This window comes from Poecilia latipinna, unplaced genomic scaffold (assembly GCF_001443285.1).
Source record: "Poecilia latipinna isolate Pla-1442-1.1 unplaced genomic scaffold, P_latipinna-1.0 Scaffold443, whole genome shotgun sequence".
In the NCBI taxonomy this organism is placed as follows: domain Eukaryota; kingdom Metazoa; phylum Chordata; class Actinopteri; order Cyprinodontiformes; family Poeciliidae; genus Poecilia; species Poecilia latipinna.
This window is the reverse complement of record NW_015113059.1, coordinates 310,406-329,658: the sequence shown is the minus strand read 5'-3', so window position 1 is coordinate 329,658 and position 19,253 is coordinate 310,406. Positions and strand designations below refer to the sequence as shown.

The window sequence follows — 19,253 nt, the reverse complement described above, 5'->3', positions numbered from 1 at the left end:
ATGACAAAATAAACAGGAATTTCTTAAAAAACAGCAGCTTGTGTAGGAGACAGTCTGATTAAGGATGAAAGGAGAACGGCTGTTTTCTCACATAACTCATCGGAAGCTCAAAATGGAGAATATGTCCACAAGTATAATTGTGGTTGCAAGTTAAATATTGAACTTCTTAGTTGCGGTTTCAATTCAAGCCAGAACTCCAGGTGAACAGTTCAGATGTACATTGTTCACACGCATGCAAGCGTTGTGTTTGCGTAGGTGTGTTGAAGCTCATGACTTTATTTTTATAAAGTGCACATAAGAATGATATACACTGTAGAAATATACAATTATTAAATGAAACCACTTGTTAGCAGTTAGGTCTGCAGAACCATTTTGAAATCAGGTTAATGAAATGAGCCATCTGACTCTGATTACCTCCGACATAATGTACTGATTGTTATAAATGTACATCAAATGTTTTGTTTGTTTTAGTTTAGTTTATTTATTTCAAACATATTCACATTCACAATTTAAATACCACAACATTGCCGTACCTAAAACCTGAAACCTCTGTGATGTTCAGCAATTATGTGTGTAAGCTGCAGCTGTGTGCATGTGTTAGCTAAAAAAGACCCACTTCTTCTAGCAAATGCAGAGGTTAAACACCAAACATTGAAACAAAAATCTACAACACTAGCAAAACATATTTAGATAAGTATTTATTTGAAAAAAAGATGTAGGCAGAAGTTTAAACTTTTTTTAATCCTGCCCCTTTTTCCATCTCTGGGAGGTTTGGAAAGAAAATATCAGCCATTAAATTAGTTTCACTACCAGGCAAGACATATTTTAAGGCTTAAAATACCAACACCAGATTATGACACATGGTTTCAAAATATGATTCATGTGGATGATTGGTCCTTTTGCTGCAGCATGCTGCTTGCCAACATCTGGCAGCTGGGCTGATTTAGGTCCTGGATGCACTGAAGGATCACCAAGGTCCTGTGAAAAATGACATCTTGGTTATTTTGGTTTCTCACAGCTGACAGTTTGGCTCAAAATCCTTTGAAAAAGATATTTTCACCACTGTTTCTTTCAACGTAGATCAGTCACAAGGTCAAAATGGTGCCAAGAAAAGACTTAACATGCTGTGTTATTGGTGGATCAGGCATGACCTTTCGAAAAGGCAAAAAGTGTCCCTAACCTCACCCTTTAAGAAGCTACAACTTTTTTGCAACACAAATGCACTGTACATAAAGTGAATGTTCACAATAAAGGTTTTTTATTCAGTTGCTCCCAATCAATTTTTCAAAATTGCACAATGATGAAAAGTCTTCAGGTGCCACTTACAGGTCACTATTGGTGCAGGTCCAGCGGAAACCTCGTGACCAGAGTATTTGGATGAGCTCTACGATAGATCCTCGACCGCATGATTCTCTGCAGGAAGGTCAATTAACATGACAGGTAACAAATTATAAAAAAGAAATGGTGAAAATAAACTTAGCTTAAATTTGCTGTGTTAAGTAACAATAGTTGACATTGCATGATGATGTTACTTTTAAGTGCTGCCTTTCTGTGTTAGTGTCCAGTAATAAATGACATGAGGTAGTTTAACTGTGATATTTCTGAATTTAAATAGGAAGAAAATCAGAATTTTAATGATACAAACTAAAACTGAATCAGTTTTATCCATTGCCACCACCTGATTGTAATATCTTGGTGCTGTAGAAGTGGGCTTTTGCTTCGGATTTTAAATCCACTTGGACTGGTTGATTTTATTTTTTTTTTTACATCGCAGCACAATCCCAACAAAACACTGAAACAAAAGCAACAACTCTAGAGTCAATCTGAGCCTCTTTTATTTTATACATTTTTGTTTGACAAAGTGAAACTCTCTTTCTTTCTGACAAGTCTGAACAAAAAGTGACCATGATGTGTGATCTTATCAGGCTGTCACGTCAATCAGATAAACAGACCCTGAAGGAGATGAACTTCATGGAAATCTGCAACTGAAGCGTGGTGTAAAGAAATTCTGCTTTCATTGCCCTTGATTCACCTCTTCTGGCAAATCATTAAAAAAAAAAAACAAGAAACTAAGAATGAGTCAACTAAACTGTCTCAATTTACTATGTTTGTCTGTTTCCTCTTTACTTCTGCTGGTGGCAAGTGAGCACGCAGTGCTTCTCCTCACAATTTGTCACATTTCAACCACAAATTACAATGTGTTTGACTTTATTATATGTAAGGTAAGACATAATTGTAAACTAGAAAGAAAAATGGCTTTTTAAAATTTTACAAATAAGAATCAGAAAATGTATTAATTTATTTATTCCCTCTGAGTCTACCAGCTCTGAAGATTGACATTTTCTTTTCATACTAAATAGATGCCATCTACTACCAGAACATTTTTAAGTCTTGTCTCAACCAATTTGACTGGACTTTGACTGAACCATTTTAAAACATAAATATGCTTCGATCCAAACCGTTGCATTATGGCTCTGGTGTCTGGAAGGTTAACCTCTGTCCCATGTTGGAGTCTTTTTCAGCATCTAACAGGTTTTCTGTCAGGACTATCCTGTATTTAACTCCTTCTGTGTTCCTGTCAGCTCTCCGGTGTGCTTCGTAGCAATTGTAATAATGCTTGTTGTGAATTTATTCAAAATTTGATCAAATACAGTTTAACAGCGGTCCTGTTTTCAAACGAACCCAAGCCACTCCTCTTTGATTTTTCATTAGATATTTTTTTAAAATAGGTACATTTTGGTTTCTCATTTCTCAGTTACACTTTGTGTTGAGCTAACCAGTGGTCAAGTGATCACCTGTTGAGCAGATTCATGACCATTAGGACAATAAATCACCTGCTGGGAAAAAAGTTTAACTGATTCCTGGTTTTGTGGTGGACGTCCTGTTTGTTGAAGATCACTTTCTGATCCACTGAGCACAAAGGAACTGAATCAACATACATCACTGCTGGAATACATGTACCAATAACTTCTGTTTTATTTCTGCTGGTACACCTTCTGCACTAAATCATCACCTCTTGACGTGGTCAATTGGTGCATATTGCAGCCAAAAAAGGTATTTATCTTATCGATGTGATTGAGGTCATATTTTTAAAGACAACTGTAGTTTTTGTTCTTACATGTGCGGTCCCTCCGGATTTGTCACCACCTTTATGTTGACGTAGTTCACTCTCTGAGGATTCAGGCTGTCCAGTTCAACGCTTCCAAACATGCTACGAAAAAAAAAAAAAAGTCAAACAGTTTAGTTTTGAACACGTTTTCAGTAACGTACTCCTGTCATCTCACCTCTTCCTGTTGAACGCATTAGTAATAGACCCATTCAGCAACACGGTAATGTTCCCACATGCCATCTCTGCAAACTAACAAACGGGAAGCCGGTGAGAGCAAATTGGCACTCAAGTTTCTGAAGGAAAAGTTGCTTGTTGGAGAAAAAAATAAAACTTTACGTTTTGTGAGGCTCGCTTCCATAAAGAGTAAACGGGATGGGTTCTGCATGTCGACCACGCTGGACAAGAGTTGAAATCGAAGCCTGTATCAAACAAATTATATTTATGTTACATTCCAACAAAATACACATACAGTAAATCACTTTGGGATATTAGTCTAAATAGGTGTACACCAGCCTCAGTATTTTTACAGCTCAGCAGTAGATTATTGAAGGTGTGCTAGAAGAAATACTTTAACCTGGGCAGGAACCGAAAGAGCTAAATCATCCAGTTTGACCAGATCTAATGCTGAAATTAATGCTGTGAATATTTTGAAATTCTGGAGTGAGACTCAACAAATGAGAAGTTCTGTTTGCAGTTTGTCACATAGCACCACCCTTTTCTTTTCACGGCCCAAACATGCACATTATTGTATCATTTTATCCTATAAAATCAGAATAAAATGCATTGATGTTCAAGGTTAGGCTGTGATGGAATTGTAACAAAATTATAAGGCACTGTATTAATAATCCTTTGTAAAAACTCTTCTTTATTGCACATGAAGATCAACCAACCAGAGTCTTCCTCCTGGCCACACCAGATCAGGTCGTTGAACAGGAAACCAACCAAAGTGTCTTCTAGTGTCCAGAAGTGACGAAAAACAGCCGCATAGCTGTGCACCAACATCCTGGTTTTACTCCAAAACAGAAACTGAACAGATAAAAGGAAACCTCTGTTTGCCAAGCGATTTAAGAGCTGATTTATTAAAACTCCAGTTTCAACACTCACCCTGTCACATGGCCAGACCTGTGGCATCATGCTAAACATCTCAAAATAATGCTCTTCTGTCACATTACAAGAGGCCTGCTGGACAACAGCCTTCTCAAACTGCCTCCAGATCTCCTCACAGTCGTACCTGAATATGGAACAATTCGTCACAAAAATAACTGCTGATGAAAGACTTACAATTGTTTGGTAATGTGTTAGAAATTGACCAAAAGGGTAATTTTTTTGAGCAATTTTAGCAACTGTTAAGTTCAATGATTATGGATTGTACCTAAGAAATACCCAAAATTCAGGTTATAAGAAGCTTAGTATATCACATTGCTTGTGGACATTTTTCTGAGTTTTTCCTTCCACCGAACTTTCCATTGCTCTGTGAGTAGCCAGCTTTGCCAGCAATGAGGTTTAGAGCCGTACCCTCCTGGGCTTAAAGTGAGTGTCGGTGACTGATGGCTTGTCAACTGAACAAAGGAATATGTCATATAGGCAGGGCACTGGCTTCTTTATCTTTACGTGTAAGGACATGGATACAAGAAAAATAACAACAGCCTGCTTAAATGTGTCTAAGCAGCAATAATTAAAAACAACTGGAATTGTGACAAACAAGTCACAGTTAAGAGGATGACAAGGGAGGCATAACGTAGCTTTTCCAAGGCTCGTTGTTAGAGAAATGCAGGAAAGTGTGTCATCTTGGGGTCACAGAGTGCGGGAACCAATCACTTATTCTTAACACAAATGGAAGGTGACCTTACACTTTGGGACAATGAACCAAATGACTCCAGCAGTTAGTCTAAGTAAAATCAATAATTATGGTTTTAGAGTGGCTCAGTCAAAGTTTGGACTATAATCTCATTGAGATGCTGTTTGCACTCAAGAACCATTCAGTGATGCTGCGTTTGAGCAATTGTGCAAAAAGAGTCGACTGGAATTCAAGTACAGTAATAAAAATGACTCCTTGATAGTCACGACAGTTTGTCACCATTTTACAAAGTGTGGCAAAAACAGTTGATAAACTCATAGGGAGCTGCTCCTTTTTTACATGTAACCAGGTTGATTTCTTTCTTTTTTTCCATACTAAATAAAATCATTTGTTAAGATTTGCATTTCCACAGATTGTCTTGTGATAAAATGTCTTACAATTTGAGACATTTAAATACAACAATGAAAGCCAACCTCATAATAAAAAGGTCTGCAAACACAAGCTGGTGCATCCCGCTGAAAAACCTCTGACATGTAAATGACTTACTACAAATCCATCAACATTAATCACTGCTTTCTTTTTCAAGCTCTTTCATTCTTCAGCTAAGCTCACAAATGAACCCGTTCAAAACCATTGTTTAAATGTCAAATCTTAAAGCCACCTTTCACGGGCAAGGACCTGTTTAAATAAGTCACAGCTGCTGATGCCAAACTATTTTATTTTTCTCTGGGCTTCGGAACGAAATTAAGTCAGTAAAGATGTCTTACTCTTAACCAAGGCGCAAAATGTGTGTGTAAATACATTCTGCTATTTGTTAATGGTACATTACCGTAAGCCGGGCTGAACCAGTGTGGTGTAAGTGAAGCATCTTCCTATCACAATGTGCTTAATGTTTGGAGTTGTCCCAAACGTGGCTTGTACTGGACAGAGGCAGAGCTGAGGCACAATAATCCCTTTGAGTCAGGCACGAAGGTCAAAAAAAAAAAAAAAAGACATTATCTGTTACATTTAGGAGTGGTTCACTTTGTGAAAAATTGCCACGGGAACATGACATGAGAGAATTACTTACATATGGTGAATATTACGCAGCAAGCCGATTTAACAGGAGGCATAATGGTGGAAAGCTTGGTCGCGCCGTAAATCTTAAAAAGAGACATGTTTTAACTTGTCATTGCGTTGATAAGCCCCCCCGTAAATAGGAGGGCATAACTGATTGTAGCTGCAAAGTACAGCATTTAATTCTGAAGACTCAAAAGATGTCTGTCATTGACTGACATGTAATTATTATTTTTGAACAGCTAACAGTTTTCAACTGGTTTATTTTACTTTTTGCACTCATGCATTAAGTGTAAAAAGTAAGTTTTGTTAGTGCAGCTCTAACAAAACCACCAGCGTGTCAAGCACTCAATACAACGACTTCAAACTAATGTAAGACCAGGATACAGAAATCATTTTTTTAAACTTTTTTTTTTCTTTTTTAAAGTACATGAAGTTTAAAATATTGCGTACAAATGTCTGGAAAAATGTCAAGCTTACCACCTTCCATTTCCTAGTATTAGCCTGCAAAACTCTCCCACAGTTACTATGGGAAGCAGCTGGTTCTTGATTTCCAACTCACTGGTATGTCCAATAGTTCATTCCAACACTTTCCTTAAAGGACTAAGAGTTGTTGAGGTTGTTTTCGCTGGTTAACAAACATGTCTCCTTCTATGACCAAGGCATTCTTGAAAAACTTTTTTTTTTTCACCCCCATTTTCCAAAAGAAGATCCACATGACTCCTATTAGGATGCTGGTAGGAATCTCCCAAACAAAGTGTCTGCTGTACTCTGAAAATTTGCACCATAATTTGGGAGATAATATACACAAAGATTTCAAGAATTTTAGTATGAGCAAAATATCCAATCGGTTAAATTTTATTAGTTTTTGTCTGCTGACAAAAACAGTTCTATACAATTAAAGTTCTCTACATCAGTTTCTCTGAGTCTAAAAACTGAAATGTGATCAGTGTTGCTAATTTTGTCTCATTAAAGTCTCATTGAAATACTTGATAACAATGCATACATGGTATATGTCTCTAAAATAAACTGTAGGAAGTTATTTACCACAGAATGTCTGATTTTGTTTCCCTGCTCCCCAGATAGTTGTTTTGAATTAAGATGAAACTGAATAAATGTTTGGTTATGGCGACATTGCATTATATTTAAGAGATTTATCATGTACGATTAAAGTTTGATGTACTGTAAGTATTTCTTATGTTCATGCATATCTTCGAAGTCCATCATAACTTTTAGACGTCCTTTTGTTGCTGTTACCAGTGATGCTGATGCCATCTGCTGGTTTAAATCACGTTTTCTGCATTTGAACACTTTTAGTAAAGGAAAAGAAATAGAAATATGGCAAAACAAATTGGAAAGAAAATTAGAAAGGGAAAACATTGTATAAAATACAAAAATTGTAGCCTATTAAAGAATTGGCTATGAAGAAAGAAGTAGAAGGGAAGATGTAATAATGAGAAAACAGGAAATATGAGTTTGCGGGGAGAATTAAGGTGCTGATCATGTTTTGATGAAGTGTATTAAATATGCAACTGAAAGAAAGCGAACAAGAGTAAATATTATAAATGATAGATACAGAATTATTAATTACTTTTACATTAGACAATGCAAGAATACAGTGGGTGGAGACGGTGAGGTTACACTCATGTACACTAGGTGGCGGTATGCATCTCTGAAGTTGTTCTCAATCCACCAAGAAGAAGAAAAGAAGCGGAAGCTCCAGCCTCCCACTGCTAAACGTCAATGTTGTGGCTGTCTCTCATCCTCCAGGTAGGTTAAATTAGCTTGAGGTCCCTCAAAGTGTAAACTCAAAAGCGGAAGTTAAATCAAATCCACAATTGTTTGGGAAATTATCTGACGGTGTTTTGTAACCCTTTGGTACGTGGCATCTACTGTTGCTGTGTTTTAGTAAAGCCTTCCTTTATCTTCCAGGTGTCTTAATCTTAATTCTTCGCTCCTCTCTGTCAACATGAGCGATCCTTGGCAGGAATGTATGGACTTCTGTTTAGATGTCACCAAACGGGCAGGAAAGGTAAACAAACTATTCATGAGGATACTAATTTAGTTCACAAATAACCAGGTTTATTGATGTTACCAGAAAGCCTTCTAACAAAGTGCCACTACGGTAAAGTCTAATCAGGACAGCAAAGTCAATATTTTGGAATAGCCATCAGAAACCTGTTATTTTTATTTTACTTTACTTTAGTCACTTTTGCTAATAAAGAAAATCAGAAGACAAATCTGCCTCAAACATACCAGTTCTGTCAGGAGGAATGGGTCAGAACCCCAAGAAATTATTGTGATAAACGTGGTGAAGGAAAACCCAGACATTTAACCTAAGTAATACAGTTTAAAAGGCAGTTCTTCCATATACTAATCTGTGCAAACTTTTCAAATTCAAGAAAATAATAGAAAATTATCTGTTATAATTCTGACATTCAGCTGATAGAAATAATCTGAGCAATATTATGTGACATGAAGCATGAAAAGTTTAGACTAATTTCATTCTAGGGAGGAAAAAAAACAGAGTATGTCTCTTTATTACATGTCTGCACATATCTATTTCATATAAGTAAGAAAAAAAAGATAATCAAACCACTGATTGGAAATGCATAATCTTAAACCAGCTCATTGTGTTATCGCACATCCAAAAGCAAAGCAAAAACAAAACTGTGGTTCTTGGGAGGAAATAAATAAATATTATCAGCTAGATTTAGTGACGATGCTGTTAATCTTAATGTTGGAGAACTGTTGTAAAGAGTGGCTTCCTGGGGTCACTAAGTCTCCATAGCAACCAGTTGTCTGGGAAGCATCCCAGGAAAAAAGGCTATTCTGTCTCATTCTCTCAAATGCAAACATGTGGAGTTTTCTGAAGACTTCTGAAGTTATGTTACTGGAGACTAAGATTTCATTTTTCAGTAACAAACAGGCCCTCTGTTTTGCAATGTAGAGGATTTGTGATGCTGTAGTCCTGGTTTTCTTCTAGAAAATTTAGTGAAGTTCGGCAATAAAATTAATTTTATTTAAGGCTTTCTCTTTAAAAGTTGCAGATAGTCTTGCTTTCTGTGTGCAAGTTATTATTTGCGTTTTTTTCTGCTCCTAAAGTGTTCATTATGGAATTTGTTTCTCAGTACTAACATGTTGCAAAACGAACATAATGTTGTATTAAAGGAAACCCCAGACGGAATAAATTTGTGAACCTACAGAGCTCAGACACATTGTCGTCTGTGGCCAACCCTTGCCAACAATCTGTCACCATGACGCTCATCACATGGGGCTAATTAGAGCAGCAGATGTGTTCAGTCGTTGCCGTGTTTCTGACAGATGATCCGCGAGGCGCTGCAGAAGGACATCACCATCATGCAGAAGAGCTCTCCGGTTGACCTGGTGACCGAGACGGACCAAAAAGTGGAGCAGCTCATTATATCTTCCTTAAAGGAGAAGTACCCCACGCACAGGTGCGCTGCTGTTATGGAAGATCTGTGATGCATGAGTTTGTTTTTTTTACCTCAGCTGAAGAACAGCCGCTTCCAGAGGGCTTAAGAGGAATGGAGCGATTAATTATTATGCAAGTTTGCAGGGTTTCAAATCTGCAGTTGCTTTTGCCATTTGAGGCATTTCCCCTCTTGCAGCATTTTGTCTGTGGTAGCTGGATTTGTTCTGTTTTCTGTGATTGCAGTATTTTATATTTTTTTTTGTTTACAGCGTTTCCCTGTTGCAATAGTTTTTCAGTGCTTGAGTGTTTTGGGTCAGTCATGTGTTTGCAGCTGGTTTTGCCATTTGCTGCTACCGTTGCTCAACTCGAGTTGCCTGCTGTTGTGCCATTGGGTGGCTGTTCTAGATGTGCCGGCGTCTTGTAAACCAGATCACTTGCACACACATCGCCGGTCTGCACGTGGAGCAAATTATGACCAAACTTATGTTTTTTGTTTGTACGTGCACAACGGATTAAACCTTTGTAGTTAACCATACCTGCACATAATCTAATATGTATGTCGTCTGAATTAGTATCGTGGTCTGGGCTTTTAATATCAAAGAGATGATCGAAATGCAAACTTCGCATCGTATTCTGTTTTTTCCGATATATGCCTGTTTTTTATATATATATATATATATATATATATATATATATATATAAATTACGTTTATTTTAGAGAATTTACGCCGAGGCTTTCAAAAGAAGTGTGAAGTGGAAATCATCCACTTAGATGGGGAAGTCAGCTTTTTCGCTCAATAAGAGTAACTCTCTTTTTCTCTATTTTCTGAGAACACACCCAGGTAATTTGTAATTCTCAAGGTTTAAGCATTATTTTACAAATTTAAAGGGGAAAAAAGTCTGAACTTACACATTTTTAAAACGTTTTTTTTATGCTCCCATGCTACAGTAGAGCATACATGGAGAATTTGTGTCAATACAAGCAGGGGGCTCTCTGTTTAAAAAGGTTGAGGACCTCTGCACCCTCTAAATATTGTTTATGCTAAAGGCTAATGCCAGCAGACCCTACTTATATAATTACACATATAAACATGCAGAAAAGGTCATTTTACACTTTGTAAACGGTTTATTAATGTCCCTGTTAAACATATGAATAATAATAATATATTAAGGCAGTTAGTCTTAGTCAACACAAGGGCTTCTCAAACTTTTCAGGGTTATACAATTAATTATTTCTGGCCTTGAAAACACTAAACACATTCCACACTGTTGTTGTTTATCAAGGGAAGATGAAGGAAAAAATAAAGCAGTTTTGGAAAATTTTAATAACTCCATAAAAATGTTTGAAAATTAAAGTGGGATGTGACTTTATATGGTGTGTTGCATCCTTCAAAGGTTGTCCAAATTTGAATTTTCCTCCAAATGCCGCCCACAAAAGTGACTCACTTCTTTTTCTAAACATTTTTTTTTTTTGGCACTAGTGACTGTATTTATTAGTATGAGAGGAAGAAGGGCAGAGTGCAGTAAATGTTAAAATCGAACCAGTACATCTACGTCAAGGACTGCAGCTAGATGTACCTGCTCCACCAGTCAGCCACTGGAGCCACCACTACACCCTGTTTTTCCCGAAAATGTATAGGACAGAACAGGCCTGGCGTATCCTTTACAGCCCAAACTATCCCAAGATTCATTGAGCTTGAATGGGAGACTTTTGTTGCAACAATGGCGAATAAAACAGGAGACAGAGAGGGAGAATTTGAAATAGTTTTTTGAGCTTTGTGTCTTGTTAATGTGTTATTTCTTCATAAAAAGTTTGCCACGAGTGTCACTTCATGCATGTTTTAGGAATTATTGAATCACCGATGGCAACTGTTCATATATGCAGAGACAAAGTCAGGAATAAATCTAAAGGTTGGACCAACCAGTTTCCAGTTTGTGTTGCTTATCATATAGTAAAATAGAAATCAGGAAGCAAATAGTACATGTTTGGACAATGTTCTTTTTAAAATTTCAGCTTGTTAAGCTAACATCAAAACTGCTGTTTCCTTCCGTTTCCTTTTGTTTTTTGCTTTATATTTCAAAGATTCATCGGTGAGGAGTCGGTAGCCGCTGGCGCTCCCAGCGTTCTCACCGACGATCCCACTTGGATCATCGACCCCATCGACGGCACCACCAACTTTGTGCACAGGTACTCCTAACCGGGATGTGAGGCTCTCCCGGAAACCTGAAACTGCTCTGAAAATCTGTTTCATCTCAGTCCCTCCTTGACTATTTTTATCTTTTAATTAGCTTCCCTTTCTTGAATTGTCCTCTCTTGGATTGTCTTCAGGGATAATTAGATGAAAATGAACTGATAATAGATGCTCGCTTCTTAGAGCCTGATTCCTACTGGGAGTTCATTAAACGGATGTTTTATATTGTACATTTCTGTTGGGTAGGTTCCCCTTTGTGTCTGTATCAATCGGCTTCACAGTGAAGAAAGAGGTAGGTCTTAATGTATGCAAATCTCGTGTTTATTCCCCCGCTGTGATTTCTTGATTATAATAGACATTAACCCCATTGTCGCCTTGTGAATCTCTGAATAGTGATGCTGAAAAATCCCCCTTGTTATGCAGCTGCTGCTCTGCTTTTAGTCCTCCTCCCACACAGCTTCAATCTTCAGCGTGTTTTCTGCACTGCCTTTTGCTCTCAGATAGAGTTTGGGATTGTCTACAGCTGCATCGAGGACAAAATGTACACGGCACGGAAGGGGAAGGGGGCATTTTGCAACGGAAACCCCATCAAAGTGTCCGGACAGAAAGGTAGATTCCGTATGACACACGACTGGTGCTGTAGTTGCAAATCAATCCACTAGGTGGAGCTGGACGTCCGCTGTTGGTCCTGTTTGTTTCAGGTATGAATGGATTTCTTTCTGTTTCCCTTTCTGAAGACATTAGCAAGTCTTTGATCCTGACTGAAATGGGCTTCAAGGAGGAAGCTGAGCACTTCAACATTATGTTGGCCAACATCAAGACTATCCTCACCATACCTGTTCACGGGTAAATATTAACCTATGGAGTGATGCAGCAGTTCATGTAGGAGAAGGCAAAACCGACATACTTCTCAGGAACCTGACATTTCTGTATAAAACGTCATTTTTGTATTTTCGTAAACTCTTTTTTTTGTTTGTTTGTTTTCATTGTCTTGTAGGCCACAATTGTCAAAATTAGAAAAAAAAAATGGCTTAATGTTTTTCACTGCATGTGAGATGATTCCATGTAATGTATAAGCTTCAGTTTCTCCAATGAGTGGCACAAAAATGTTGATCTTTTTTATTCAAAACATGGTTCCAGCTGAGGCCATTTAGCAAACTCCACATAGGTTTAGGTTTGTGATAGAAAACCAGGAAAGGTTTTTTTTTTCTTTCTTTCTTTCTGGCAGGTAGATCCAGTAAGGGTTTATCTGGAAACTTGCTGACTTCAAGCCATTCCCTTTATGTCACTTGAAAAGTGTTCTTAAAACAACAATTTTATCGTTTATCGCAATAACTTCTGGGACAATTTATCGTCCAGCAAAATTTGTTATTCTGCTCCAACTCTTTAAAAAATGTTTTTTAGTTTTGGGTGGCTACTTTATTCTACATCTAGCACAAAATACCCCTCGAAATAAAATAAAAACATTGAAATGGAAACTTTTACACCTTCACACTCCATGGTCTCATTCAGCAGTACGATACTGCACATCTTGTAAAACAAACACTGATTGGCTCTTATTTTTTAATGTTAGGTTTTGTTTAGATTCAAAAATAGGAATTTACCTAAAAAGTCCTTTTTTCATAGACCAATCCCTCTGTAGTGTCTTGTGATGCATTTTTTAAATACCCTGAAAGCGCCTGAAGCCTCCCAGTGGGAGGTGTGTGTATAAATGGTCTCACCCTCTTCATTTTTAATCTTTTGACCTGAATTAGATCAAAACGTTGTCTATTAATAAATCATATGGAAGCTTCTGCTGCCCTCCACCTTCTTCTCCCTTGTTGTTGTGTACACAGCAACCTTTTTTATCCGTCTTTTCTAACAATAAAAGCCGCCTCTTGTTAGTGTTTTCTCAAAATGAAAGTAAGTTAGTTGTGCAGACTCATGTCAGAAAAAAAAAAAAAAGGAAAAGTTGAAAAAGCAACAATATGCACAGCAACATAACGGACTGTTAAGCAGGAGATGATTGCTGCTCATTTATTATTCCCACTACAAGCTGAAAGTAAATGTCCCGTTTCCAGGATCCGCTCCCCAGGCAGCGCAGCCGTCAACATGTGCCTCGTGGCGTCTGGTTCGGCCGACGCTTACTATCACATGGGGATCCACTGCTGGGACATGGCTGGAGGGGCGGCCGTCGTGACTGAGGCCGGAGGAGTCATCATGGACGTTTCAGGTGAGTCGCAGAGACAACTGGACGTCTCCAAACAGGTATTCTGCTGGAGACCTGCTGTCAAAGGGACCGATTAAATTATGTGCTTTAGGGACACTTCTACTAATTCAGAAGACAACAACAAATGTCATCTTGAGACACTTTTCAAAAGATTGGCCAGTTGGTCCAAGTTATCAAGCAGTGCAGTTTGATAAGTTCAGTTTGTTATTAAAGTTGGTTTAAAAAGTTTTTTTTCATCTTTCTGTGCTAATGAAAGGAAAAAAGTTAATAGCAGGAAGGGAGAACGATGAGTTGACTGCAGGATATCTCAGCCTGGTGTGTCTTCTGTGGAGAGAAAAACCTGAGAGAAAATAAGTTAGTTCTGGAATATATGTATTTATTCATTCATTTTGTAGGGTTAATGTTTGCGTGTTTTTTGATGTCACTTCCTGATGCGTTTCGGCTAGCGGAGCAGCTGTCAGTCTGTTGCCGTGACAACGGGTTTGTTATACATAAGTCATCAAAAAAGATGAAATATTTTATAAAGTATAGTAGCCATAGTTTTTTTTGTTTTTTTTTTGTTTAACTTTTAACAGACTATGGCCGTTAAAAGCGGCAATTATGTAAAATTAAATTATTGCCCAGTCTATTTGCTTACCATCTTGACAGAACTGACTGAAACCAAACTGTCTATAGATTTATATCTAGGGAGAATACATATCGTATGTCTTAAAACATCTGCAATTTTCTTGTGTTTAAATCAAGCCATATTCCATAGAAATCAGATAATGAATAAGGGAGCTTTAACCAGTTTTTTAGACAGATTCCCACTAACCCCACATTGGAACACTATGGTCTTCGTGGACATTATTTAGAGCTCAGTAATGGCGCCTGCAGGTGTGCGTCACTAGCCATAGCGGCTAATAGGCCCTGTCCAGTCCAGTAATATATATCGATGCTCCCTACAAAGCTTATCCAATAAAACGCCCGTAACCCTGTCATTCATTTCAACTTCTTTACGATGCATTAACTAATTTGTCTGATACTCAAAACTTCTCCATGCGATCGATATTTGCAATCTGGCCAGTGAGCTGGATGAATACTGCAGTTTGAGCCTGGCCTCATCGAAGCCTACAGACCTCCTAGACAAGCTGCTTCCTTTATTCCCGGGTTTCACTCCTTTCCACCCAACTGTAGGGATCGTCATGGCAAACTCGAGAACAATCGACAACTCCTTGCCTAAAAACAGAAACCAGTGTGTCCAGTCAGGTGAGGGAGGTGTTTGGACGTGGAGCTGATTCCCTGATAGCCCACCGCCCACAGGGGCAGCTTCTGCAGGTGGTTTCTTTGAGGTAAAGGCCCCTCTTCACTCTGAACCCCCACTTACGCTGCATGTGCTGTGCATCAAGGGCTTTGCTCTTAGGAAAGTGAAAGCAACCTTTGCGCTGCGCCAAGCATGCTGCGATGTACGGCGAGACGCGGAGAGGCAGGAAATCTCTCGCTGCTCTTCTCTAAGCCAAAAGTAGCCGGTCACTGTGGAAACGGAGCGCCGTCTCCAGCACCAGCTCTGTGAATCATAGCTTCACAACTTTCTTTCTTTTTTTTTTTTTTTTTACTTGCTAGTGAGATGAGTTCCAACTTAAGTTATGTAAAAAAAAAAATGCAACTTATGCTTCACTTTTCCAGATTTGGAGTGTAGGGGTCACTGTTGCACCAAGAAACAAGCTCAGCAAAATGTTATTTCTGGTCTGACAGATCTGTTATAGCACTTAATAAACATTCATCGCAGACAAATTGGACACATAATGGTTACTGTATGCTTCCCGAACAATTTTAGGGATGTTTTTGATTATTTTTATTGAACATTATCCAAGTGTCACCCCATTATATAAGCACCTTGGTTTTCCTTCCATGTAAACAGAAATGTCAAGATGTGAGGCAGCAGCAGGTGTCGGGATATTCACAAGCCCCCCCTGCCTGAGCACCGCTGTGTTCGTGGTTTCTGCAGAATAGAAAATGTCACCTTACAGTACTTGTTCTTCTTTTTCTGTCAAAGTTTTTCACCGTCTTCTACTATTCTCGTCTCTCGTTTGGTCCACGTTTCCTACGAGCCACAAAACACAGTCGAGGTAAACCGAAGGTGCGCCTGGTTTCAGGTCAAGAGTTTTACATCTAGAGACAAAATAAAAACAATCTGGTCTTTATTACAGTCTGGAAAAGTGTGGAGTTTTTCCTTTTACCCTTTTCTAGGCCTGCATTTTAATCAAAACCATATATTGAGAAAAAACAAGCAACATTTTCAATTCAAAAACTTTTCTGCTAAACTGTTGATATTTATTCTTTCTAATGTGTCCTTTAGGTTATTAAACTATCTGTTTGGTACAGATTATTACACCCATTCAGCTTTCAAGTGTTTCAGGAACCCCTGATCAGTCATGAACCTTTAAAAAATATACTTTTTTAGAAATGTGAATTGTGAACTTCTGATAGGCCATCTCCTATTTGCACAGCTTTCACACAACAAAGGTCTTTTCCAGCGTCCCATCAGATTTTTTTTTTTTTTTAGGGAAAATTAACTCCCAGTGGGCCAAGAGAGGCTGCTTCGTTATTCATCGTTTGTTTGGATGTGCAGCTTGTACGTCTGGTTTATGGGCATACAGCAAACTCTGATGAAAGTTCCAGCCTTGGGATTTTTGTTTGTCAAAAAAGATGAATTTTGTTAAGATCTATGTAATTAATCAAAACCAATGCATTAATATCCTACCAACAGCTGTAACAAAACAGCTAAAAACATAAAGAAATCGAGGTTCTTGCATCAATTCAAAACCAAAAATCAACAAATTTTCAACATGTTATTGAATCGTTCGTTTTCACACACGCTACTCTGTTAATCAATTAACTTCTTACCATATCGATGGGGAAAAAAGTCCTTATTTTTACATCTCTCTCCCTTAACCAGGTGGGCCGTTTGATCTGATGTCACGCAGGCTGATTGTTGCCAGCAGCAGGACGATAGCTGAACGAATTGCCAAGGAGATAACAGAGTTCCCCGTCGGCAGGGACGACACAGAAGGCCCCTAAACCTCCACAGCCAGCCGAAGCCGAGTAAAAACACACACAGCTGCTTTCAGTGTAACAAGTGTGGAGCCTGTCTTTGCCTTAAGCACCAAAATGATACAGTTACCTCTGAACAACAGCAGGCGGGTTCTTTAAACACTTTATTCTCCTGGATATCAGTACTTAGTCATACACACATGCTTTTATGTTGTTGCGTTGTTTGCACTGTGTTGTATTTTATTGAATCACTCAGGCATTTTTTTTAATTATTATTATTCAGTCAGAAGCAAGAAATTCATTTTTATCAATAGGTACCTCAAAACATCATCATTACAGCCATAAAAATATTAACATAAAGGTTCATTACTATCATTACTAAAGATACTTAAACTAAGAATATTCATTCAGTTGGGGGGGAGGGGGGGGGGAATCACATGTGAAAAATGTAACATTTTTTTTAAACATATACTCTCATGCAGGTTATTCACAATATCTTTAAACTTTAAAAGATATTTCTCATCATTCTTAAAAACGGGAAAGACAACAGAGCACTGAATTCAAGCCAAGCTAGTTGAATCGGCTACAAGAGAAGAGCTGCCGAGTCTAAACTTGCCCATGTCTGCAGTCAGAGCCATAAAAACCCCACATCTACAAACACTCTGCAGCAAAGAGCGGCGTCTTGGCCTCAGTATGTCTTCTTTGCAGCCAGCACATGCTATCTACATGCTAACCAGTTTTTGCAGGTCAATAAAAAAAAGTCCTATTTGTGATAAAACCTCCATTTTATGGCCTTAAAAAGTCCTGTGTCCAGATTTCTCGTACTGGGTCTGAAATCTAGTATGAGACACTATGTCTTAGATAATTTGTTTACTGCTTAATTCATCAGCTTTTGTTGACAATAGACCAATTTTTGCCTAAGATAGAAGATGGTATCTACAGGCAATTCTAATGAAAACACTCCTGCTCAGTTGACCATTTCTGGTCTTAAAAAGTCCTAAATGTAACTTATTGAAACTTGTAGAAGCCTTTATTTAGACAGTGGCACCATAGAAAGTCTTCCTACATGTAAATTATTTCATTGTTTTTTAACTGGAACTGGTGCTTTGGCTACATGAAACTAAGCTTTAGCTTTCCAGTATCAAACACTGAGAGTAGGATTGGTGTGATATAAAGCATTATTAAGCAGAAAAACAACTGAAACCTATTATGCATGGTGGAAGATGTGGGATGCTGGGGGCTGTTTTCCTTTCCAAATCCTCAGAGTCGTTGTTGGAGTGGTTGGTATTGTTAAGTCTTTGAAATGCCCCCAAAATTTAAGTCAAATTTTCTCAAGAGGATCATGATTTCCAAACGTGACCAAACCAACCCAGAAACGGTTCACATGACGCAATTATTTCTTAATGTTGGATTCTTTTTTTCCCTCCTCGGAATAAATATGCTGTTGGGTTTTATTGGAATTGTCCAGTGTGAGATTATTCAACCTCAATTATCTTATTTGTATGTAACTTAAGGGTTTTTAGACATCTTTTCCAGAAAGCGCTGTACCTGTTTTAAGAGTGAATTTAGCTTGCACTGTACACAATTCACCACATACACCACGTGACTAACTCCTGTACTGTATATCTATTTTTTTCTGTACTGTATGGCTCTTTATCAAGTCTAGAATAATAAAAAAAGCATGACATGTGTTTTTTTTTTCTAAGTTATTTAAAAATCCCCTTAAATATAGCTGCTGCATCCTTGCCTCTATATTTCAGTTTCATAGATTGAGTCGTTTAGCTGCAGCTGAGGCTGGTGTCAACCTGCACAGACACGCCATTGTTGTAAACCACAGACGTAATAGACAACTGGCAGCAGAAGTAAGAGCCTGTGTGTGAACATTTCTGCAGGAAATATGCTGACTGAGCAGATGGCGAGCTTCATGACTAAATATGGGAGCTCAGTGTCACGACTCATCCCCGCAGGAAAATAGAAATGAGCAGTTAGGAGAATAAAATCTGTCAAGACACCTCTCATTTCTGTTTTGCATCATTTAGACATCCCTGTTGAATTCCTGCTTCTTACATGTAAATAAAGTTATTCACATCCCTTCAATTTCACCATTTATTGCTGGGAACCTCGGCATGTTTTACTCAGGTTTTGTGTGCAAAATGGTGAGAAGAAAGGGAAAGTGTAAACGACTCACATTTTCTGTTTTACAAATGAAATCTTAAAAGTGTGGTGTGCATCTGATATACCTACGTAAAATCCAGGGCATCCAAATGAACTGACAGACTTTGTAAGAAGAGCATTGATTGGATAAGCAGCCAAGAGAGCTTTTGGTAACTCTGGAGGAGCTGCAGAGATCCAACCAGAGCAACAACAAACTGGTTTGGATCAAATCATGTCTGTTAGCATGCGCGGCCTCGTTATAAATC

At 38.2% G+C, this 19,253-nt stretch overlaps 2 protein-coding genes across 6 annotated transcripts; one reads left to right on the top strand and one right to left on the bottom strand.

Moving 5' to 3' along the window:
• Positions 1-292: 292 nt before the first annotated feature.
• Positions 293-6,590, bottom strand: LOC106951163 (ADP-ribosyl cyclase/cyclic ADP-ribose hydrolase 1-like). 3 transcript variants are annotated; one of them, XM_015038519.1, is made up of 10 exons: positions 6,444-6,590; positions 5,977-6,049; positions 5,737-5,860; positions 4,214-4,340; positions 4,000-4,135; positions 3,446-3,504; positions 3,285-3,358; positions 3,119-3,211; positions 1,327-1,413; positions 293-978 (listed from the first exon to the last, which is right to left on the bottom strand). In XM_015038519.1, exons 2-10 carry the CDS (start codon positions 6,017-6,019, stop codon positions 879-881), a joined length of 843 nt encoding a protein of 280 aa, XP_014894005.1. In that variant the 5' UTR covers positions 6,020-6,049; positions 6,444-6,590; the 3' UTR covers positions 293-878. The 3 variants fall into 3 exon arrangements, with proteins under 3 accessions (XP_014894005.1, XP_014894003.1, XP_014894004.1); XM_015038517.1 differs by having other exon boundaries at positions 296-978; positions 3,446-3,528; XM_015038518.1 differs by having other exon boundaries at positions 296-978; positions 3,446-3,528; positions 6,447-6,590.
• Positions 6,591-7,637: 1,047 nt separating this feature from the next.
• Positions 7,638-18,531, top strand: LOC106951162 (inositol monophosphatase 1). Of its 3 annotated transcripts, none has more exons than XM_015038515.1 (9): positions 7,638-7,733; positions 7,896-7,995; positions 9,288-9,421; positions 11,483-11,587; positions 11,838-11,883; positions 12,092-12,200; positions 12,329-12,437; positions 13,652-13,803; positions 16,739-18,531. In XM_015038515.1, the coding sequence occupies exons 2-9, from the start codon at positions 7,933-7,935 to the stop codon at positions 16,858-16,860; spliced, it is 840 nt and encodes a 279-aa protein (XP_014894001.1). In that variant the 5' UTR covers positions 7,638-7,733; positions 7,896-7,932; the 3' UTR covers positions 16,861-18,531. The 3 variants fall into 3 exon arrangements, with proteins under 3 accessions (XP_014894001.1, XP_014893999.1, XP_014894000.1); XM_015038513.1 differs by having other exon boundaries at positions 7,648-7,711; XM_015038514.1 differs by having other exon boundaries at positions 7,650-7,753.
• Positions 18,532-19,253: the final 722 nt, after the last annotated feature.